Genomic DNA, 26173 nt, shown 5'->3' with positions numbered 1-26173 from the left:
ATAAGGTTTAAAGAGAGTTTCCAGGAAACCCTTCTATGACTGGAAATGTCAGTTGACATGTAGAAAATCCCATGAGAAGAAACAAAATATTTATATTCACCTGAATGTACAACTACTCTTGAACACTAAGGAAACAATTGCAATAAAGACAAAAATTTGCTTTTCCTGTCTGTGGACTTAACCAACTGTATATGAAATACATGCAAACTCTATTCTTTGCATGTAGAAAGTGGAAGGTTAGAAGAATAGCACCAAGGCTTTGCTTGGTTTTGAAGTTTTGCATTGTTTCCTATTGCTAAAATACTTTTAACATTGACTGCAAGCCAGTCATATTCTCCCTTGACACCCCACCCTACGCATGACCTCCTCATTTCTTTCTTTTTTTTTTTTTAAATATATTTTATTGATTTTTTACAGAGAGGAAGGGAGAGAGATAGAGAGTTAGAAACATTGATCAGCTGCCTCCTGCACACTCCCTACTGGGGATGTGCCCACAACCAAGGTACATGCCCTTGACCGGAATCAAACCTGGGACCTTTCAGTCCGCAGGCCAACGCTCTATCCACTGAGCCAAACCGGTTAAGGCGACCTCTCCATTTCTTGTCTCCCTTTTTTACCTACCCAGTCTTGCCAGTGTTCTAGAAATTGGTCTATAATGTGGGGCTGGAAGAAGGAGGGAGAGGAAATTAATTTTTTATTCTTTGAGTAGCTGATACAATTGTGGATTGTTAGTTGTGACATAGTAGGCTAAAGAAGGCAGGCAACAATGCCATTGTGTTTTGTAGAAGTTAGATCTTAGGTGGAGAACTAATTCTTGTTGTAAGATCTTGTTGCTATATTAAAAGACCGTGACATAATTTAATTTATTAAGAGGAGTTTAACAGATATGATGATCAGAGTATATACTATGATATATGAAATTAAGTGGAGATGTTTATCTCAGTTATCAAGAGAATTATGGGAAATATCATAGCTGTCTTCAAACATTTGAATAGCTGGTCTGTCAAAGAAAGAGCCACATTGTTCCCATGTTCTCCAGAGGCTATCTATCTCTGGGAGAGTGATGTGTCATGTTTCTTTCTGAGGCTATGAATTCCCTGCCACTACAAGTTTTGAATCAATATTTAGATTTTTAAAAAAATCCTCACTGAGGCCCTAACCGGTTTGGCTCAGTGGATAGAGCGTCGGCCTGCGGACTGAAGGGTCCCAGGTTCGATTCCGGTCAAGGGCATGTACCTTGGTTGCGGGCACAGCCCCAGGAGCGGATGTGCAAGAGGCAGCTGATCGGTGTTTCTCTCTCATCGATGTTTCAAACTCTCTATCTTTCTCCCTTCCTCTCTGTAAAAAATCAATAAAATATATTTAAAAAAAAAATCCTCACTGAGGATATGCTTTTTATGATTTTTAGAAATAGAAGGGAGAGAGAAAGAGAAACACCAATTCTTTTGACTCTTCTACATGCCCCAATCTGGGATAGAACCCACAACCTTCTGGTATATGGGTCAGTGCTCCAACTAGCTGAGCCACCCAACCAGGGCATATTTGTAGACTTTTGGTTGGTAGGTTGGACTAAGTGACCTTTAAGTTTTGTTTGGGTCTCACATTTAACTCTTTAAAGTTGCTTGCCTCCTGTTTTCTAAATGGGCTGTTTCCTAGACTGTTCTTAATCGTTGGAAGAGTGGAAGTTAATAGTGTGCATTCCAGACTTGAAAATAACCTCAAAGATAAGAAGAATGGGGCTTGGCCCTCCCTAAATAGCCCTGAACCTTTATTCAATTTCATTGTCTTAAAGTTAGACTTGTCCGCATTTTTATCAGTGGAGTTCTTTAAAGACATTCCAATTATGGAAAAATTTAGCCCAGGGAGACAAAGTTTTGCAGATAGGGAAATTACATTGTCAATGTCACTTGATTAACACCTGAATGTGGAGATATGCTGACTCCTTTCTTTTAAAGAAGGTCCTAATGATTCTGAAAAGAAAGCATTTAATTTTAGTTTCTGCTTTAACAGGCACGAAAAAAATCTTTTATAGAAGTCATCAACTCATTGCTGAATATGTCAGTGGTACATTAGGTTAGTGGAGCTCATGTAGGGAAGCAGAGGCTGTGCTTTTTCGCTTTTAGTTAATGTCCTAGGATGAGTTCAAAGTACATGAAAAAAATTAATAATAATTCCCCCTGACCAAAGAGAAACAGATCCACCAGTGATAGCTCAGCTCTCTTTAACATAGACCTGCTCACTGTTGTTTTTCCCTTCATCTTTTACCTTTCAAAAGATACTATATTTTGATTAAGTCAAATATGCGGATCTGTATTCTGGGAACCCATCATTTCAAAGCCATCATAAAATTTCTGAATTCATCTTTGAAATATAAACTGAAAAATGAATGATATTTTACTAAAAGGCTTCACAGATTTCAAAAGTAGTAAAAATGTCATGTTAAAATAACTATAACATGTTAAATACTTGCTTCTGTATAGAAACATGCACATGAATTAGATGCCAATATTTTGTAAGAAGGTAAATCTCTGTCATCAATTAATTACAATTTCTTTAAAAAAAACATTAGAGTTCTATAATATTTATATCCCAGAAGGTACAGAGTATTCAGTATTCAATGTCCCTAGTTGGGGTAGCAGGTGATGGGCAGGGCAGTCTGTTAGTCTAAGGCTGTATCTGCACAAACACAGAACTCAGCAGTTTTTAAAAAAATATATTTTATGTTTTACAGAGAGGAAGGGAGAGTTATAGAATTAGAAACATCGATGAGAGAGAAACATCAATCAGCTGCCTCCTGTACATCCCCTACTAAGGATGTGCCCGCAACCAAAGTACATGCCCTTGACTGGAATTGAACCTGGGACCCTTCAGTCCGCAGGCCGACACTCTATCCACTGAGCCAAACCAGTTAGAACTCAGCAATTTTTTTTTTCGTTGAAATATTTTTATTAAAATTTTTTTTCAATTACAGTTTACTTTCAGTATTATTTAGTATTGGTTTCAGGTATAGCATAGTGGTTAGACAGTCATATGCTTTACAATGTGTTCCCCTCAATATTTCTAGTCCCCACCTGACCCCATACAAAGTTATTACAATATTATTGACTATATTCCCCATGCTGTACCTTACATCCCAAGAAATCAGCAGTTTGTCTCTGTGTCTTGTGCTATGTGGACTTGGGACACTGGAAGTTTTATTTGATCTCTATTAAGGTAACTATTGCAAGGGAGTAACTTTCATAGGATGCAGACACAAATATAAGTTGTCCAATATATTTCAGAAGAATATTAATAAAGGTAGGCTGATGGCATAGAAAACAGGATCATTTAAATGCTTTATTTAATCCGGGCAGTGTGGCTTGGTGGTTGTGGGCTCAATCCCTAGTGTGGGGCATGTAGGAGGCAGCCAATCAATGATACCCTCTCATCATTGATGTTTTTCTCTCTTTCTCTCTCTCCCTCTCTTCCTCTCTGAAATCAATAAAAATATATTTTAAAAATAGTTATTTGCAAAAGTGAATGTTTTATATTGTGTGTAGAATTATGTTCCTATTTATTTAATGAAATTATTTGGCCATTTTTGTTTCATGTTTCTACCTCTATTCAAATGGAGTCTGATTATTCTTTGAAATATTATTTATAGGAGAAAAGTCCCTAAGTCAATCCAAATAGCACTCAGCAGAGAGTTAAATAAATTATTTCAATAAAATAAAACATTTTTCAATATTGCCCATAGTCATTGATTATATTAACATAGAAGAATGTGCAATAAATTGATTGAAAAGCATATATTTTACAATCCTCTTTTATTATATTATAAATGTTAATAATTATATACTATGTATGTACACAGGGTATTGCAAAAGGAGGTTTATAATTGTTCATATATAAAATAATACAATCTACACTAATAAAAGAGAAACATGGTAATTAGCGTACGACCGCTACCCTTTTCATTGGCTAATCAGTGAGTATATGCAAATTAACTGCCAGCCAAGATGGCGGCTGGCAGCCAGGCAGCTGGAAGCGAACATGAGGCTTGCTTGCTGCGTACTCCAACATTCCCCGCCTCACTTGCCTGCCTCTGAGCTACAACTCTAAGCAACTATGTACTATGTTGCAAACATAGAAGATAAACAAAACCCCAGAAACCGGCTTTCAGTCAGCCGGGCTTTAGCAACATTGTATCGATGTTTTCAGTGGCGAGGCCTCAGAGCTAAAGCTGGCCCAGAATAAAAAAAAAAAAAAAAAGAAAACAAGTAGCGGTTGGAAGCTTCAGTCACTCGCTTTGGGAAAACAGCCCTCAGCCCCTCACCCAGACTGGCCAGGCACCCTAGTGGGGATCCCCACCCTGATCCAGGACACCCTTCAGGGCAAACCAGCCGGCTCCCACACGTGCACCAGGCCTCTATCCTATATAGTAAAAGGGTAATATGCCTCCCAGCACCGGGATCAGCATGACAGGGGGCAGCGCCCAAACCGCCTGATCGCCCTCTGTGTGTGACAGAGGGCAGGGCCACAACCTCCCTATCTGCCCTGCTCTGTGCCTGATAGGGGGGAGCTCCCCAACCCCCTGATTGCCCCACAGCTCTGTGTGTGACAGGGTGCGGCGCCCCAACCCTCCCCCACGGGCCCTGCTCTGTGTGTGACAGCGTAGAGCCATAACCTCTCCATCGGCCCTGCCCTGAGTGTGACAGTGGCGGTGCCCCAACCCCCTGATCGGCCCTGCTCTGTGGGTGATAGAGGGTGGCGCCCCAACCCCTCTCCACGGGCCTTGCTCTGTGTGTGACAGGGTAGAGCCATAACCTCCCCATTGGCCCTGCCCTGAGTGTGACAGGGTGCAGCACCCCAACCCCCTGATCCACCCTGCTCTGTGTGTGACGGGGTGGTGCCCCAACTCCCCTATCAGCCCTACTCTGTGAGTGACAGCGGGGAGCTCCCCAACCCTCTGATTGGCCCTGCTCTGTGCGTGACAGGGTACGGAGCCCCAACACCCCTGATGGGCCCTGCTCTGTGTGTGACAGGGGGCAGCTCCCCAACCCCCTGATTGGCCCTACTCTGTGCATGACAGGGGGTGGCGCCGCAACCTCCCCATGGACCCTGTCTTGAGTGTGACAGGGGGCGGTGCCCCAACCCCCGAATCGGCCCTGCCCTGAGCGTGACTGAGGGTGGCATCGCAACCTCACGATCCGCCCTGCTCTGTGCATGACGGGGCGGCACCCCAACTCCCCAATCAGCCCTGCTCTGAGCCTGACCAGGGGCTGCACCTAGGGATTGGGCCTGCCCTCTGCCACCCAGAAGCAGGCCTAAGCCAGCAGGTCGTTATCTCCTGAGGGGTCCCAGACTGCGAGAGGGCACAGGCCGGGCTGGGGGACCCCCCCCCCCCCCACAAGTGCACAAATTTTTGTGCACTGGGCCTCTAGTAATAATATAAGAATAAAGTCTTTCATGAACTCACAACTGTAAACCTACTTTTGCCCAACCCTTATGTAGTGTGATGTTTAATAATTTTACTTCAAAATGCCCTTTGAGGTGAATTTTTAGGTGGTAATTTAGATATATTAAACATACCTCTATTTTCTAATGCAAATCTTAACTCATTGTAGCAATGTTTGTTTTTGCCAATATCCTTAATTACACGATCTCCTTTGACATGAACATTTTCTGTGGTTTCCTTAAGTGGGTGCTGTCACTGAGATTTGTACCAATATTGCTGATCTACCCATTACCTTTTAGATTTTTGTTCTTTTGGTTTTAGCCGATTTACTTTTTAGATTAGCTCATTTGCCCAGTTTTATGGGAATGAATTGAGGTTGGAGTGAGCAGTCTCCATACATACATAAACATAAATCCACAGAACATAAGCGTAATGGTATCAGGGTCCTTCTGTCAGTTGCTGTGGACATTCACATATGATGAACAGGTAACCTGAGCTTCATGGCTTTCCTAGTCTCATTAAACAACATTCTCATTGAAGAATTATTCCCTCTCCTATATTAAATTTTCAGATAGATTATGAATTAATTTTGCTGAAATTGAGAAATCTGAGCAATCATTTATATTAATTTCTGATCTGCTCTATTCCTCACAAGTTTCTTCTATTTATCTGTGAATTTTTAAAATATATTATAGGTTTACCTTCCAATTCTCGCTTTATATGGCTCACAATAACATAAAACCAGTCATTAAGTTTACTTACTGGACTTCATTTTCTCATCTGTAAAATTGGATAGGTTTCCAAAAGAATTTACTCAGCACTAGTTATAATGACTATACAAAATTAAAATATAACCATTTCTCTTAAAAGACGAATAATGGATAATATTCAGTTAGGGAACAAGAATGGAAAATATTGCTGCCATTTTCTTTAGAACTGGATTTCAGTTACAGTTTAAAAGCCAGTGGGAATTGGAAGAAGATGACTATATAAATCTGGAGATTAACATGAATACTAGGGAATTGAGGGTGCTAAGATTTGAATTCAGTCCACAAGGATGGGATGAATTTGGATAGTGAGGAAGGGCACATTAAATGAACAAAAGTTGAGGAAAATTGAATAGATACATGAAATGTGAATTATAAGGCCTTTGTAATGTCAAATCGCCTAAATTAAAAATCTTTAGTGCTTCCTTTAGTAGGAAAATGTGTCTCAGTCATGTCCTGAAATCTTTAATAGTAGCTATATGAATATAGGCTACTTGAGTCATATTATTTCTTAGCTTCCCAATATTGTGGCCTAGTTTTACAAACTATGTAGTTTTTTTTAACACAGTGGCAAAAAATGAAACTAAAATATCTATTCATTCTTTATTATTTCGCCATTTGTACCTCTTTCTAAAATGAGAAAATCACACTCGCACTGGTAATTGCTGTTAGTATGATTCACTGTATAAGTAGCTTATAAAACCCATGTGAGCTATATAACCACTAAACAGAGAAAGCACATTTTGCAGTTCTACTTTAATGAATCTGTTTAATTAATAATCTATCCTTTGATGATTTTGAATTAGTTTAAAATCACAGATTTACTTTTTCTTGAGATGATCAAATGGTCATTAAAGCAACCATTGTCTTTTTAACCTACCCAAGAAAGAAAATCTGATTTACAATTATGTAAATTATTACATATAAAAGTACATATAGATTTATATTACTCTAACATAGATGAAGATATAGTCATTTTTTTTTGGTAAGTCAAGTGATGTAGCATAGTGAAGGAGCTAAATTTTATTGAGTAACAGGACTTAAAAGTTGCTATTACCAATTTCTGAGGACTGTATTAAATATCTATTTTTTATATTTCTATTTTTTATTTTTAAAATATATTTTTACTTATTTCACAAAGGAAGGGAGATGGAGAGATAGATAGAAACATCAATGATGAAAGAGAATCATTGATTACCTGTCTCCTGCATGCCCCCTACTGGGGATTGAGCCCAGGCATGTGATCTGACCAGGAATCTAACCTTGACCTCCTGTTCATAGGTTAATGCTCAACCATTGAGCAACACCAGCTGGGCTTAAATATCTATTTGTATTTTATTTCTTTTAACAAATATTAATTGAGCCCTACAGTGTTATAGACACTATTCTAAAAGCTGTAGGTATAATGGTAAGCAGAAAAGATATTGCCCTATCCTTATGAAACTCCTGGTCTAAGGGGAAAGACTACTAAACAAACAAATAAATATATACTTATATATTAATTGCATGTGTACATAATTATTTTTATGTATTGCATATTATTAACTGTAATCAAATATATGGCATCCTATAAATATAACATAGGAATCAAAATGCATGTAAATACTGACAAAATAGAGAAGACGTCATGATTTTCTGAACATTTTCTATGCAAGTAACATTGTCTACTGCTCCGGATAATCTGCAATTCAGAGAGTGTAGACCTGACCACATCATATGCTGTCTGAAATCTTTGGCCAGGAGAGACTTACACTTCTCTTTATGCTTTCAAAAAGATGTTGCTAATAGCAATTTTAAGTCCTGAGGCATGTCTTCATTGAGCCATGGGCCAAGAAACAAATGAACAAAACAAACAAACAAACAAACAATAAAACATTGAGCATATAAACCAAAACCTCTCCCTAAATAATTCTTTGAATGCTTCCAGAAGCAACTCCATAACCTACTTAAATGACTGAATTCACAAATTTGAAATGATAATGTATTCTTCTTTGCCTTAATAAATACACACACATTTATAGCTTTTAACATCTGGGCAGGCATGAATAATCATGCATAAATATTATCATTGTTATTTTTGCATTCTAGCAGTTGAATAAAAACATTCTAAAATATTGTCAGAATACAAGAATACATATTTATTGTTGCTTTGCTTATGGAGATAATGAATTATAGATAATTGTATACTTTCAAAGCATATTCAGTATATAATTAACTTGATTTATGATATAGTAAACAAAATGATCCATAAGTCAATATGAATTGAGTAACATCCATATATTAAATAGATATTAATGCTAAGAAATATCTATAATAATAAAAGTGTAATATGCTAATTAGACCTGGACAGCCAAACGACCTTCCAGATGACCTTCCGGATGAAGCTGGGGCTGTGAGGGCCAAGGCAAACTGCTGCAGTTGTGAGGGCCGAGCCCCTTGCACGAATTTCGTGCATCGGGCCTCTAGTATTTTATATATTTCACAATGAGCTTATTCCATTTGATGGTGAGCCACAATGAGTATAGAATTATTTTGAATGGTTGGAATTTCTAAATTATTAAAGTTTATTTAAAGCACCAGGATGAAATAAACAAAGATGGAAAGTATAAGAGTTGTTGAGACCACATTAAGAGAATAGAGCCTATCCATAATTAAGTATGTGTTTTTAAATATCATATGTATATTAGGATAATACTCAGCCCATTGGGTTTAAGTAGTTCTGGTACTTGACCTTTGATACTATGGAAAAAGGAGAAAGAGAAAGGAATAAAAGGAGGGGGTAGGGAAGGAGGAAGGAAAGTTAGTAGATAGCAATATAAACTTGAAGAAAGTCTACAGGATACCTTCTCCTTTCTCCAAGCACCAACCCAGTTCATGAACAGGTACACGCCAGACTGTCCAGAAGATAACAATGACCAGCTTCAAAATTAGATAAATAGGTTTATTTCATCAAAACATGGTGGCGAGAATAAAATCTCAGCTGCCCTCTGAAAGCGCAGCCCAGGGCTGTGTGTATGTGGGTCTCCCCTGTCTCAGAGAGAATTTATTCCTTATGCATTCTAATATATTGTAAATGGGAACAACAAAAGTGTTTACGGTTGTAGCAGAATGTTATTTAGTTGCAAATAAGAGGAAGCTTCACTAAAACTAGATAAACAATAAAGAGTAGAGCTCCAGTCCCAAGTCAGTGGCTCAAACAATATCGTTGATATTCTAATTGCTTTCTGTTTCTCCACTCTGCCTCCGGGTAGGATTGGCTTTTCCCTAAAGGTGGCATCCATCATGGTTGCAAGATGCCTGCCAACTTACCTCTGGGGTCACAGACTTCCTTATCCATATGCAAAGAAGAAAGAAAGAGGGTTATTCCCAATCACATTCTCAGAAACACAAGGAGCCCTCCTTTCTGAGAGCCTGTCCTCACCCAAGCACACACAAATCTGTTCTTACACATTCTTGTCCCCAGTGGATCATATTCCTACCTACACCAGTAACTGTGGTCAGGAAAGGGGGAAGATTCACTCACTTCAGAGATGCAGACTTCCTCTTGAATTCAAAAGAGGAATCATCTTTCCCCAAGGATTGACGTAGATACCTCAGTAAACCTGAAGATATTCTATGGGAAGGAGCATTGAAAATTGGTGAAGCAACCACGGTGCACATTGCAAAAGGTTTCCTGTATGCCTGGTAGTTTACTCATGCGGTTCCAACAACTGCACCGTGGCTCTTTCCCACTACAACAAACTTGGATGGGTAGAGCCATAATTCTGAACATTTAGTGTTCCTAACAGTCACATGCTGAGATTTCTAAAAATGCAGAAACCTGGGCTAACACCCCAAATTCAAATTCAGTGGATCTGGGGCATTTTAACAAACACCCAGGGTTATTCGCGATGGGCAATGACTTAGCTAAATTCTGTATATCATATATATATATAAAATGCCTTTTTTTATCACCATAATTTCCATGCACCCTTCTGCATTGGGACCAGGCAGAGCAATACAGATGCTGGAAGATGGTCCATCCTTGCTGCTTGACACAATTGCTGCAGGGAAGAAACATCTGCACAGCATATGTTTCAAGGGACCTGGCGTATATGGCATAGTGTTCTTAAAATATTTGCTCCCCTTTTTAGCGCTATGTGTTTTAACCAAGGTCACCTCTCTGAGAGAGGTTGTTTCCCAAGGTGGGGATTTTTTTTTCCTGGAGTTAGAGATTAATAGGACTAAGGAAGGGAATAAAAACCCTTAACTGAGTGCCAGGTGGGTAATTAATCACTTTAACTACAAACAATCACTTAGGATAATCTCCTTCAGTTACTTCCTTGTAGTTTAACAGAACAATAGAGTAGTGACCTTGGAATGGAGATAACAAGCACCCTAACCTTTGGAATAGAATGGATAGGATTAAAATCAACTGGTATAAATACAGATGTAACAGGACAATAAAGACCGAACCTGGCTGGAGAACCTGGCTAGAACCTGGCTAGAGAACCTGGCTAGGCTGTTGATCAACTGAATGCTGTCTCGGTGTCATTCCTTCTTTGCCGACTCCATCCACACCTTTGGGAACCCCTGGACCTGCTGGGGTTGGACCCCAACATACAGAATCATTTGTTAGTTTATGTTCATTCTGCTTGGTGCATGTATTTTCAGTTTTCAGGATTAGAGGAACTTGCCTATGAAACTGACTTTCATACCTTCTGTGATACTTATTTCACTTAAATATCACCAAATAGGCTTCTTGTGCCCATTTTGAGGCTTACATGTACTTGTGGGGATCTAGCTGCCATCTGTTAATAGTTCATAACACTTTGGTTAGTAATTCAGTTAGTGTACAAAGCCATCTTTGTCAGAGATCATGGAGACAGTGAATTAATACCAATGTTACCCCTTCTATGTGCTTTTGTGAGTGTGTGTGTGCGCACTCACACACACATGTATTATAGTAGCATAAATATTGGCTACTGACATCTGCATATTACAAGGAACCAAAACCATAGGGATGATGCATAGGAATACAGTTTTATGCAGACTTGTATACCTTTTGACTCTAATATGTTAATTTGTAAAAAGGAAGCTTTCAGGTATTATTGGTTCAAGTGTAGGATAGTATATTAGTTGCCCCAGGAGCTTTAGTTTTAAGGCATTTCTAATTGCCAGGACTCCTATAAAATTGAAACTGTGTTTACTTCAGTGCTTGCTCATTCTTTCCTAAAATTCCTTGCATATCCATAAATGATTAAGGAATAAAACTTAGGTTTAATCTTCCTTAGGCATCACAAACTTAGGATATTTTATTTAACTCCGTAGTCACGATTTCACCTTTCTATATCTAGCCCTGGATGGAATGGGGCTTGAAGTTTCCCAGCGGGAGTTTTATTTTTCAAGGGGTTTTCTCTCTCAGACCCTACATCCAGGTGTTTTATTTGTGTGTGTGTGTGTGTGTGTGTGTGTGTTTTCACCCATGTGCTTACGTTCGACTAACATTATCAGAGCTCTAGTCAGTCCTGGTTTCATGACCATTTCTGCCTTCTTCACTTTTTCTCAGTGGATATGGAATCAGCACTTTTTGAGACACTAAGGCAGAGTGGAAAGAGCTTGGTTTTAAAGTCACACTGACATGAGCTCAAATGCAATTGACCTTAGACAAATTGCCCAGTCACTCTGACATCATTATCTTCATCTTTCAAATAAGAGTAATTTTCATCTCATTGGTTGCTTTATAAATTGAGTTCCACACATAAAGTGATTAGTCATAAGTGCCCCCCCCCCCCCCCCCCCCCCCCGCTTTTGAATCTCCAGCCTCTTACTGACAACCCATCTAAGTCAGCACTTCCACAAACTCCTATGGTCTTTTCTTAAAAAAGGAATTCCTGGAAGTTACCAATAATTTTCCTCTTTGAACATGTTATGATATATTTTGGACGTGATAAAGAAGCTTACAGCTTTTTAAATATTTATGTTCTCCACGCCATGCATGCCAACTGTGCTTGCTCTCTTCATTTGTTTATGTGCCAAGGAGACAAGCCAAGCAGCCTGAGAGGAAAATACTGTCAGGACACAAAGTGAGTTTGTCTAATGTGGACTCTGTGCAGACGTAACCTTAACGGGAAAGAGTGGAGACTGCTCCCTGGTTGCACAGGGCTACCTTGATTAACGAATCACCTGGGAACAAAGCTCCTTTATAAGCAATTCAGCTGAGTAAATTTTTATTTTAAAACTTCATGAATCAAATGAAATAGTGCTGGCTGGTGTCACATATTTCAAGAGTAATATTCGGGGTAAGCTGCACTTGCACACGGAGCAAAAATACCTACTCACGGAGTGTCTATTAGGATAAAGGCAATGGGGTGGATTCTAGGAAAAATTGTGAAGCTACTTCAGATAAACTCTTTTTTCACTATTGTAATCACCATGCTCCACCCCCACATACACCCAGCCATAGATCATTACCCTGGAGTCTTGCTGCTCCCTCTAAAAACAGAAATCAGAATGATTCACACTTTGAGTTACAGTTCATGTTACCTTGTATTGATGTTACTTAGTCATATCTCAATCCTGGCTAGAATTTGGTGCTGCTGAAAGAGATTCTGAATTAACTGGCTTGAGAGGGGACCCAGAGTTAGCATTCTAATACAGATTCACTGTTGAGAACTACAGCTTTAACATAAAGTTGTATTTTCATCTTATGGCCTCTCCTATCATAATATCCATGTTTATCTGTTGCAGTGGGCTGTAGAATTCTTGTGTCAAAAACACATGGGGTAAGTTTATAATAAAGGTTCCTGTGGCCTCAGCAAAGAATCACTACTACTGAGTCCTGAGATATGTGGTAGACGTGAGTGTGTTGTGTGTGTGGTGCGTATATATGTGTGACCGGGGCCCCGGGGAGAACTAGAATATTTCTGCTTAACCAACAACCAAAGTGATTCTGTCTCACTCTTAAGGTTTAATAACTTTTATCTTATTTATAATTTCTATCTCATGGAACAACTTAATTCTTTTTTGCTAATAAAAAGTTCCAACAAAGTGGTTTACAGTGGGGTATTTTCATGATATGTATAACATATTTTAAACAATATTAGTTATAATAATTACACTCTAAATAAGGTCAATCTTATTTGCAAAAGGAAAGAAAAATCAAATTTATACATCAGAATGGTCTTTTCCAATATATACATATTTTGAAGTATGAGTATATAATTGTTAATTTAATGTAAATACCCATTAATCTGTCATTACCTAATTATCTAATGACAGATTTCTAATATATACACTGAATTTCAAGTTAAGAACTTGTGGTCATTGTTTAGAAATATGAAATCTCAATCTCTCTTTTTCTGTCTCTCTTTCTCCCTCTGCTCCCCCCGACACTGTAGCCTCCGATGAGGAAGAGCCAACTTCAGCAGGTAAAGTTACTATTCTGTAAAGATTATTCTTATTTAACTTAATGCTATTAATAATGGAGACACAATCCTTTGAAGTGCATGTCCTAAGCAGTGGTTCTCAACCTGTGGGTCGCGACCATCGGAAACCACATATAGCATATCAGATATTTACATTACGATTCATAACAGTAGCAAAATTACAGTTATGAAGTAGCAACGGAAATAATTTTATGGTTGGGGGTCACCACAACATGAGGAACTGTCAGGACAGTTTGTCTAATGTGGACGTAACCTTAACGGGTTCGTATTAAAGGGTCGCGGCATTAGGAAGGTTGAGAACCACTGTTAAGGTTTCAACCAGAAAACTGGTATAGGTTTACTTATTTACTCTTATAATTTCTTGGACTTTCTACTCCAGACTAAATGATGTTGGAGTTATAAATAAAAATAGGAAAGAACAGAGGAAAAAATAACACAAAATATCACATCAACATTAAAAAATAAAGGAAATTAAAACTTTCCATAAAATGCCTAAAACAATAAGCCCTACCAGTATTGTTCAGTGGTTGAATGTCAACCTATGAACCAGGAGGTCATGGTTCGATCCCCTGTCAGGGCACATGCCCAGGTTGTGGGCACGATCCCCAGTGGGGGGAATGCAGGAGGTAGCCAATCAATGAGTCTCTCTCATCATTGATGTTTCTATCTTTCTCTCCCTCTCGCTTTCTCTCTGAAATCAGTAAAAAATAATGTTAAAAAGTCTAAAACAATAAAATGAGGAGGAAAAAAACTAAAATGACAAAATGCAGAAAAAATAATAAAATAGGGAGGATAAAGTAAAATGACACAATATACTGTCAAAACTGTGACATTCTATATAGAATACTGCATTATAAAATATATAACCAGCATTGAAAATGATATTCATTTAAGTTTAAGGATAAAAATTATGTTGTTGCCTTAAATACTCACTTTATTTAAAAACTATGGCATCATGACTCTATGTTTCTTATCCAGCTAATCATCTATTTGGTAAGCACAGGCTGAAGTGAGAACTGAGTATCATGAAGAATAAAAATGGTAGAGAAGGCATGGTATTTTCAGCATCATTAAAACAATGATTCTGTTTAGAATATTTTCATGCTTCATTCCGTCTTGAGCTATTTTTTTCAAACATGCCTTATTCTTCTTATTTGAACCTCTAAATTGCCATTGCAAAAGCAAGTGCCTTTTTTTGTGTAACGTTGTAGAGAAGGTACATAGTACATCACATCTGCATTTCTCCTCATGGAGAAATGTTCTGCTCTGAATGTTCTGATGGGTTGCATTAACCAAAGGAACATTTTTTTGTAGCAACTAATTTACTAGGGCAGTTTCACCTAACACCTGTAACTAGCTGAAGCTTCTTTTATCTTAGTTGAATATTATGTTCAGGTATTTAAACATCTCATTTCGTTGAGTGTAAAAACACATTTATGAACTATACAAGAAATTCCTTCAAACTTGGTTACATCCTAATATCTAATTACAAACTAATGAGATTCATATTTTTTTAAGCTGCCATAACAGATACTGTGCCTCCAAATGAATCACCTTCAGAGGTGATAAACGAAATCCAATTATGTTGCTATTATTCAAATAATTTTTCAAAACTCCCTTTTGAAATTTTCTTCAGAATTTGTTTATGAGATAGCAACATCAGTTATTTCCTTATAGTTTCAGAAGTGTGCTACTGAATTCGTAAGACTTTGTCTAATAAATATGTCTACAAAAACCAAAGATTTACAAATAGTAAGAGTGTGTGTGTGTGTGTGTGTGTGTGTGTGTGTATGTGTGTATGTATCTATGGGTGTGAAAAGCAGCTCAGTTTGTAACTTTGAAATCAAATCAGTTTACAACTTTTGAAAGGTGAATCACATTAAGGTTAAATTTCATGAAATAACACTCTTTAATAAAGTTAAGTCAGTGGCTGCTTCTCCCATGTTGCACAAATCCAATTATCATTTATTTAAGTTTCATAATAGTGAGAGGCTTCATAAACTGATTATACCAGTACTTTTGTCTATGTCATTTAGAAAATTAGGACATTTACATTAGAAACTTGACTGCTACAAATGATCTAATAAAGATATAATTTAATTTATTAACTATAAGGTATATCAAATCAGGCTTATTGATATGTAAATTTACTCATTCCTGTTAATTTATTTGATCGTTTTAGCTATTATTTTACTTTTTTAGATATATGACTTAAGTATCAAATTGACGAAATTACTATGAATTAAAACAAAGCCAAAAAATAGGAAGATTTGAGTTTGGATGATGATAAACACAATGAAATATACAGATTATGTTATCATAGCATTGTACATTTGAAACCTATATAATTTTATTAACCAATGTCACCCCAATATATTTTAAAAAACAAAGGCAAAAATGGAAAATATTATTGAATGAGATAAAAATCAGTCAAAACTGACAGTGGAAAGCTTGTGGCTATATGGAAATCAGTGGCAATAATTAGTCAAAATACAACTTAGTGTTTTTGTTCATACTACCTAAAAACAAATATTTAATTTTCTGTCTCTCTTGCCTATGGGTAGATTTTTTTATTGCTTTAATTGTCTTTTTTTTAATATCAAAGGGACTGAGTTTGGGCTTATATAAAACTAGCTATTAATACTGAGTTAACATTTAGGAAAAATTATGATTAGAAAAATTAAATATTCAGATGAATATAAATGGTAAAATCTTTTTAGCAATCAGCTAAATTAAAAAAATAGTAAACTACAAAAGTCATAGTGTTCTTCATATGTTTATAAATGCTATCATTTACTTAAATGTAAAATTGTATTTGTGGCCTATTAACATCTGATACTATTGGGTAATGATGATAGAGGTTACTTCCTGGATACAATAGTTTATTGTAGACTCATTTCGACATCTGTGATGCCCACCAAAGATGAAGAAAAGAGTGATTTGTTATGACCAGAGCTTCAACATTCTCATTTGTTTCTTCCAAATCTTTTGACATGTTTAATCTTTTAAATGCTCAGTTTGGCCATTGAGGAAGTACAACTAAGAACACTAATAATCTGCATGTATAATGTAACATTGGCTAGCAGTAGTAAAGATTTGAAAGTATAGTTTTATGTAAAAATATATATTTATCACAATAATTTTATATCTATATATTTATAGTTTAAATAAGCCGTATATATGGCTTAACACAAATGTGTTATATATCTATACAGCTAAACACAGGACAGATTAGATATTCTTCTCTAACTTTGGGAATATTAAATTTTAGTTCTACAAAACATTTGTATTTGCAGTGAATATTATGATTTTCTCCACTTTGCTACAGATTCCTTTCAGATCTTTTTCCTGTTTTTGTATGGAGTTTAATTCTACATGGCCGACTATACTCAATTATTCAACAGTTCATGCATTTTGAAAAGGAATGATATCTTACCACATTATTCTCTAATGAATAAGAGTTGCTTTTGCATTCCAATCTTAGCGCTTTATTTCCTTGGGGGTCTGAAATAGAGCTTGGCATTCTTGTTTTTTACATTTGTTAAAAATTTTCTCCATTTTATACGGAACTGAATATTTCCCCTCTAGTGCCTGGATTAACTTTTCTAATTATTTTATCAAGTATATTCTTGTTCATAAATATATGCTAAACAGAATTAAATATTAAAACCTAATATGTAAAAGACCAATTTCTACAATCTCTTGAAAAACAAAATCATTATTTGTAGATTCTCAGTGCAATAGGGAAGAAAACTTTGCTGCTTAAGATTTAGTTTTGGTCAGTTTCATGAAAAGACCAAATAGTGCTTACCTTTTTAAAAAATATACTTTTATTGATTTCAGAGAAGAAAGGGAGAGGGAGAGAGAGGTAGAAACATCAAAGATGAGAATCATTGATTAACTGCCTCGTGCACACCCCATACTGGGGATCGAGCCCACAACCCGGGCATGTGCCCTGACCTGGAATCAAAACATGACCTCGTGGCTCATAGGTCAATGCTCAACCCCTGAGCCACAAGGTTGGACAGTGTTCACTTTTTTTTTGAAACAAAACTTCCTTATTTGTAAGTGTGTGATAGTGATTTTGAACTGTGAGAAAAATAGTTTTTTAAATCCCTGTTATATGTAGATAGTTTTTTTTTTTCATATGTTCACTAAGATAAACTTCACTCTAGTACAGAATTCTGGTAACAGTAGGAATTTGAGAGATTAAAGATTTCCTCTTTAAACAGGTTTAAGAATTAAAGTAATAAAAGAGGGAAAAGTAATATCTTTACTTACATACCTATGAATATAGATATATATTTATAATCTATCATTTTTACCCAAAAGTATAAAACTGGACTTGAAATAAATAGTTAAAAGTCTTAAGATCTTATTCTTAAGAAATATGTAAAATAACTAAAATTCCTCATAATCAAGCTTGAAGCTATCATTTATTCAGTAATGTTTGTAAATATCTAGCAATGCACATGTTTAAAAATATTTATGTATAGTGACATGATTATTTTATTTGTAACTGAAGCACCAATTTAATGTTGCTTAAGTAATAGGAGATGTTATTGACTCACAAAATTTAGAATGAGGAGCTCATTGATGTCACTAAAAATCTGTGTGGTTTTTTTCTTTCCCCCGATTTTTCTGCTTTGTCTACTGTAGTGTAAAATTTATCTTTATCTTCAAACTGGTTTTCCTTGTGGTGGTGATATATCTGCCAACAGCTGCTGTGGCTGAATGCATCTTTATTCATGTCCAGTGAGGACAAAGAAATGGTATTTGTTCCCCTGCCTTCAAAGCAAGTGTCCTGAAATCCATTCTAATTGGACAGGCTCAGATCCCATCTGCCACCCCTGAAACACCCAGCCAGTCAAGACATTCCCCTGTACCAGATCATGAGGTTGATTTTAGCTCTCTCTTAAAATCAGAAGCCACGTGGATGAGGGGCAGGGTATGCCATAGGAAAGGAAAGCTTGCAATTCATACTAGGTGGATGATTAGTAAAGCCAACAAAACATAACCATTACAATACCCCTTTGTCACTTTTTAGTAACTTCTTAGCTTTTCTCCTATAGTTTATGTTTTTTATATTATTTTATAAAAATTCTTATGAGATCTTGAAAGTCTATGAAGAAATAAACTTGGTGCACATCTTAGTAATAATAAAGTACATAAAAAGAACATATATCAGTCAGGGAGAAGCAGAACAAAAAGGGTGCATGTATGTTGGGGGCCAGCCCCAGCAGGTCCAGGGGTTCCCCAAGGTGTGGACAGAGTCAGCGAAGAAAGAATGACACGGAGGCAGCATTCAGTTGATCAGCATAGCGAGGTTCTCCCTCCAGGATCTCCAGCCAAGTTCTGTCCAGGTTCTCTAGCCATGTTCTCTCGCTAGGTTCTGTCTCTAGGTTCTGTGTTCTGTTGTCTTGTTACATCTGTATTTATACCAGTTGATTTAAATCCTATCAATTTCTATTCCAAAGGTTAGGGCATTTCTTATCTCCATTTCAGGGAGTAAAGATTATGTAGCTTACGTGTGATTGTTCTTAGTTAAAGTGATTAACTACCCGCCTGGCACTTAGTTAAGGGGTTTTATTCCCTCCCTAACTTCAGGGAAAAATCCCTACCTGGGGAAACAACCTTTCTTGGAGAGGTGACCTTGGTTAAAACACATAGCACCAAGAAGGGGAGCAAACATATTAAGAACAGTATGCCATATACGCCAGGTCCCTTGAAACATATGCTGTGCAGATGTTTCTTCCCTGCAGCAATTGTGTCAAGCAGCAAGGATGGACCGGCTCCCAGAACATGTACATCCACAAATATATTAAATGAAGAGATTTGTATTTAGGATTTGGCTCACATGATTATTGGGGCTGGCAAGTCCAAACTCTGTAGGGCAGGGCAGGCAGCTGGAAACACTGGCAGGATCTGTATGTTATAGTCTTCTTCTCAAGGAAACCTCAGTTTTGCTCTTAAGGCCTTCAACTGATTAGATGAAGCCCACTCATGTTACTGGTAATCTACTTTATTAACCAAAGAACTTGTATTCATATATGCATAACCCATGGACACAGACAATAATGTGATAAAGGCTTGGTGTGGGGGGCAGGTGAGGGCAAGAAGGGGTCAATGGGGAAAAGGGGGAATCTCTAATACTTTTCAATAAGAAAGATAAATTAAAACAAATAATTAAAGTCAACTGAATATAGATGTTATTCACATCTATAAAATACCTTCACAGCAACTTCTAGAGTGGTATTTGACCAAGCAACTGTACTCATAGTCTAGCTATTATTGATAAATATAATTTTTACATTTAAATATCAAATTTAAAAACTTTTATATCTTAGCCATTATGGAGAATAAGTAAAAATTATGTAAACACAAACTGTTTTGCTTTTCAACAAGTCTATTTCAGAAAAAAAAAAAAACAGATCAAGAATAATGTGCGATGTTTAATAAATTGCTGCTCCACTCTCTGTACGCACTTTGGCTTCCAGGTTTCTTTAATTTCTAGATGGAATTCATCTTTAATGCCATCTCCAATTATCTGGGTCAATTTTTTGCTGTCCCAAGTTTCAACTCAAAGTCTAATACAAATAGAGCACTGAGAAATATTAATTTAATATTCCAGGGATTTGTTGGTTCAGGGAAGGCATTAAACTTTCTGTAGGTTAAAACTCCATGGACTTGCAGCCTTGAATCTATGCCTTCAGGTGCTTTTACTTTCAGATAAATAACTATCTTCTACCTATGAAGTTTTTTTTTTTTTCTTTTAAAGTTTTATTTATTTGTAAAATGGGATAATAATATGCCTACCTTAGAGTTTTCTGTAAAGATCTAACATGATGATACATGTAAAGTTCTTATCACATGATGCCTATCCTTTATACACAGAGATAAATTATTGTTTTTATTTTCATTTTCATGTATGTTTTGTCATATTATTATTGTGATTTTGATTATGATTATTAGGCAATATACTGAGTGTTCTATGTACTGCATTTTATTTAACTTCACAATAAATAAAGCAGTACAACTAAATATATATATTAATATTTATCTCTTTAAATATTTAAAGAGAACACTAAATTTTAAAATATGAATAAATATACCCAAATGTAACACATAATAAAAAGGAGCAGAAGCAGGATCCAAATTCAGATTTCTCTGGGGAAACCTTGTGCTTTTCTACTGCAGCAAAGTCTGTCTTTTTCTTCACTTAAAAGGGGTTTTAAATAGAATATATTTCTTTTCATTATAAAACTTACAGAGTTATTCAAGCATTTTGTTACGCATGTATTAGAAAGCTGTACATAAAAACATATGCAAAATTTTACCTATTATTTTAAATGACAATCTGATTACTATTGTAATTTATAGACAATGCAGACATTTTTGAAAAGATAAAATAGAAAGTGAAAATCCTCCCTGCTGCCTTCATCCATATTGAAAATTTGCATTTTTAAAAAATACTCTGCCGCAGTCCAGCTGCTCTTATGGGCTTCTCCATCTCAGCTGCTCCAACTAAAACCTTCAGGTCAACTTTGATGACACCCCCTACATCGCATCCTCACCAGATCTTTAAACCTCTTTAAAATAAACATAAAATTCAATCTCTTCTTTCCATCATCTCTACCAACACCCAAGGCTCCATCTTCCCACACTTGGCTTACTGTGCAGTGGCCTCTCAGCTAGTGTTGCTGCTGTAACGCAGGCCCCTCCACAGACCCTTCTCAGCAGAGAGGCCGGGGTGATTCTCCTACAAGGCCCTGCGATCTTAGCACTGTTCTGCCCCAAGCCCTCCAGCAGTTCTCATCTAACCCACAAGTCGATTTAGGATTGAAACGAGATATAATTTTCACCCTTCTCCCTTACCTCCCTGGCTGGATTTCTTACTATTGCCACTCCATCCTTCCTTTTCTTCAAAGCAAGCATAACACAGACCCTGGGCACACTCCTGTCTTAGGCTGGGCTTTGCACTCACAGACCTATTGTCTGAGGGCTTCTCACAGGTTTCTGCATGGCTACTTCATCACATCCCTGTGTTTTGACCTAGAGAGGCCTTCTTAGAAAAACCTTCTCTTTATTTCTAAAAAGGTCACACCTTCTCCACCTGGCCATGGTCCCCTGCTTTGCTTTATTTTTTAATGTCAGCACTGGCTGTGCACTCTACATATACAGTTTGTTTATTGTCTGTCCAGGTTAAATATAAACTCCCCGAAGGCTGGGTATTTTGTTTGTTTGTTTGTTTGGTCTTATTTTATTCAGTATTGAATCTTCAAGGTGTGGAACAAGCATTTGGTCCATAGGACATACTTAATAAATATTTGTTGTATGATTGAATTAATAAGTAAATTAAGCCACACTGAATCTATGCTGATTTTAAACCCTTGTCAACACAAGAACATACACAGTATTTCTTATTAGGTTATGTAAAGAGAGGGGTGATGAGAGATATATTTTCTAATTTAATAAATGAATAAATAGAATTATATTAATAATTTCATGAGAGTCATAATTCTGCTTTGAAATTACTTAAATCCCTCAGCAGAGAAAAAGGCTATAGCATTGATTATTGTTTTTCTGTTTTTGTTGCAGTAAAGTAAAACATGTTTTGCTTGGTGATTCTTTTCATGTGGTGTCATAACAATGTCATTAATTTAGTCGTTGTTAGTAATTACTGGATGGAAACCACAGCAGTGATTTTAAGAAGCTTCAATCACAGTGTAGTGCGGGGCATGATGAGGAGGAGGCTGACTCCGGGCAGGGAGGCCCACAGAGTGCAGCACTCTGCACACAAGGGCCGGGCAGGCAGCAGGGCCACTGGGCTTCCTGAGAGCAATGTAAGAGGAGAAGGAAGGAAATGAAAGGACCTGCTTTTTTATTTTTGTACAATATCTTCCTCCTTATTGCAGTGTCAGTGCATATCTCATTAAGCTCATAGGCATTTTCCAAATAATGTTATTTTAAAGTTACATGGATAGTATATTGTTTAAGTCTTGGAGTAATGCATCTATAACAATAAAAGCATAATATGCTAATTAGACTGGACATCATTCCAGATGTCCTTCCTTCTGGACAAAGCCGCAGCGGTCGGGGGGCGGCAGCAGAGGCCCCGGGCTGCAGTGGGTGGGCGCTGGAGCCAGGGCCCTTGCATGAATTTTGTGCATTGGGCCTCTAGTTTTAAAATAAAATAAAATGCGCCTGAGTATAGTATTTTTGGAATACATTTTTTAAGATGTTACCCAAAGCAGATTTTCAACTGCTAGACTTCACCAAGGTTTAAAAGACATGTTTCATATCAATTCAGCTAATTTTTTGCTTCTCTAGACATAAATCTAAATGAGAAAATATTCAGTATGTATTTCTCATCCAATTTTAATAATATGTTACAGAATTGCTGATTGTTTTGAAGAAGAATGAATAAAACCATTCTCAAAAATAAAAAACAAAGAATAAAAGCCACTGTACATAGCAGCCAGTGGTTTGTGCTGAGGCTTTAGATGTTCATCAAAGGACATGATGGTACCCATCAGAGACTGAGGCCCTGAAACAGTTGCATCCGTAACTTAGTGTTTAAATGTGTTGAGAATTGTTGCAAGTACTAAGCAGCGATAACCAAAGCTAAAATAATAAATTATAAGTTGAATACATAGGGATTTCCCCCCTAGAATTTTAACATTTTACATGTTTGCCATTAAGTTTTACAGTAAGTTTTATTTGTAAGATCATGAAAAAAACCATTGGGAATTCTAATTCATGTTGAGTTGTCACTAATATTCTTCAGAACAGAATATTATTAATATTCTCAAGCAAGTTGTCCAACTTTGTGAAGATTTCTGAGAATTTATAAAGCTGGAGGAGTGGGATATTAGCATATTTTTAAGTAACTTAAGTTTTTGGCTGTGATTGCTTTGGCTGTGATTGGCTGTGCTCCTTCATACTTGGGTGGGTGGTAGAAAGTTGAGAGGTAAAACTATTGACTCACACTAATTTTTTCCTTATTCTGGAAATGAAGAAACCAATAAGCTAGTCCCTGAAGGCATTCTTTCATTTCACTCCATGAAACCTGTGCCTGGTTTTATGATCCATCACACCCGTATTTCTTCTCCCTAGAAGGCAGAACAGTCTCCTCTATTCCAAGTCATACATGCTGTGCTCATTCTTACTTCAAGCTTTAATTCACATTTATCTGTCTGGGGGCGGAATTCCCTTCCCTTTATATCTCTAACATCTATCCATCTTTTCACACTCATCTCAAGTCTTACATCTCTCATCTGCTGTAATTCACATTTATTTCTCTTTTCTCAAATACCAACTTGTGTATCTGTTAGGCATGTTCTCTGTGGCAGGTAATTGAGATCAGCAGGATTGGGCAAGGGGTCCATTTTCTGTGAGGTCACAAGATGTTTCCTACTGCCTTTCAAATAGATCGTGTCTAGTATGAAAAAGGGATAGAATAGAGATTGGAGAGCCCACATTTTCTATCCTTTAAGGGATTTGTGATCCTTTATTATGTGCTGCATGTGCATTGGAATTGTTTCTCCTCCTGGACTGGGGCTCACTCTTGATAGTGACGATCCTTCTATTGCATCCCCTTATCTCCATTTCAATTTTATCATTTGTGGGCAGAAAAAAATGAACTAAATATGAGTGATCTGTTTTGAATAAAACACAAATATTAACTATGGTAAAGACAACAGTCTTTTATCCAAGTTTGTTTTAGCAACTTGGGAGTTAAGGCTTCACCTTACTATAATGAATACAGAAACATTTAACCTATTCCTATTTTAAATTTTACTTTTCTGATCATTTTGACATATACATCTCTTTTCTACATCCATTTCTTGTACCAAAATGTTCTTTGAAGGGGATGGCAATAAACAGTGAATGAGAATGTGGTTAGACACCAGTCTATGAGCTCTTTCTGGGTTCGGGTAACAGAAGGCAAGTGTCTCACTGTGATGCGGAAAGAACCCCTGGGAAATAATCATGTTGAGTAACTTGAGAGATAGAGCAGAAAATACCAGTAGGTTGCTGTGAAAAATGTGTCAAGAAGCATTTTAATGGAATTTCTTCCACTTTATTTACCAGTGAGCTGGGTACTCAATAAATGTATTTATTGTCTTGAGCGTTATAGCACTGCCAACTTCTCTACTCCATGATTGATAGAAGTTGAAAATAACCTTACTGTTCACCATCTGTCATTAAAAAGTCAAGCTCTTCAGGTTCTTCATGTGGACACAGCTTCTTTATAACATTTTAAGTGTTATGGCCATTTCACACTTCATATTTCCTTTGTGAAAGAAATGCAGCCTTTTGCAATGACACAGCTAACTTTATTGTTTCTCTTGCTCCTTGTCAGATTACTGCCCATCCTTATTTTGTAGTCTATTTGAATGTTTTGTGTTTATTTCATATACTTTGGAGCTATCTAAAAATCTTACTAGAAAAAAAGTGGCACACAGATAGGTACAAACATATATACATGACTGTGTAGAAAGTTACTATTTTAATTATCAAGGCTACTTATAGGACACATTACATTAAAAATTATACAAAATTGCTGTGGCCCATGTGGCTCAGTTGGCTGGGCATCGCCCCACACACCAAAAGTTTATGGGTTCGATTCTTGGTCAGGGCACATGCCTGCATTGCAAGCTCAATCCCAGGTATGGGTGCTCTGCAGGAGGCAGCCAATCGATGTTTCACTCTCACATTGATGTTTCTCTCTCCCTCTTCCTTCTTCTCTCTAAAAATCAATGAAAAATCTTTAAAAAAATAAATTACACAGAATTAACATTTCTCTTTTAGGTCACGCAGCCATTTTTTGATAGTTGGCCTTGGATCAATTAGTTTATTCTTATAAATTATCACAATAGAAAAGAGAGGCCCTAGCAAGTTTGGTCCAATGGATAGAGCATCAGCCTGTGGACTGAAGGGTCCAGGATTCAATTGCGGCCAAGGGCACATGCCCTGGTTGCGGGCTTGATCCCCAGTAGGGGGCGAACAGTAGGCAGCCAATCAATGATTCTCATCATTGATGTTTCTCTCTCCCTCTTCTTTCCTCTCTGAAATCAATAAAAATATTTTTAAAAAATAAAAGAGAGAATTTGAAGAGCTATTTTGAGATCACTAATATGTTATTTCAAAGAAGAACAGAAGAGTGTAGTAATAAGGGGCCTGCTGAATTTCCAAGTTAATTAGAATTGAAGTAGGCAAGAAGGGAAGGACAAGTTACATGTAGACCTACAAGAGATGGAAATAATCAGATAATGAATTAAAGTAGGTGTTTAATAGACATGAAAATTTTAAAACAGAATTGAAGGAAAGGGCAGAATTTAATTAAAGAATGGCCAAACCGGTCATATCAATTGATGCAGAAAAAGCATTCGACAAAATCCAACACCCATTTTTGATAAAAACTCTCAGCAAGGTGGGAATAGAAGGATCAGACCTCAACATAATAAAAGCCATATATGACAGGCCCACAGCCAACATCATACTCAATGGACAAAAACTAACACCATTTCCCCTAAGAA

The 26173-nt window shown here is 36.9% G+C and overlaps 1 protein-coding gene across 1 annotated transcript in view; it reads left to right on the top strand.

The window, feature by feature from the left end:
• The window catches only part of EDIL3 (EGF like repeats and discoidin domains 3), a 411761-nt gene that overhangs the window by 140120 nt on the left and 245468 nt on the right, over positions 1 to 26173 (top strand). Inside the window, exon 3 of the mRNA XM_070412295.1 lies at positions 13584 to 13613. Coding sequence (XP_070268396.1) covers positions 13584 to 13613 — 30 coding nt within the window. The remainder of the gene's footprint in view (positions 1 to 13583; positions 13614 to 26173) is intronic.

The sequence above is a fragment of the Myotis yumanensis genome, unplaced genomic scaffold, assembly GCF_028538775.1.
Source record: "Myotis yumanensis isolate MYYU_CA2020_CCGP unplaced genomic scaffold, mMyoYum1.0.hap1 SCAF_4, whole genome shotgun sequence".
NCBI classification, from domain to species: Eukaryota; Metazoa; Chordata; class Mammalia; order Chiroptera; family Vespertilionidae; genus Myotis; species Myotis yumanensis.
This window is presented reverse-complemented; position numbering and strand designations above follow the sequence as displayed.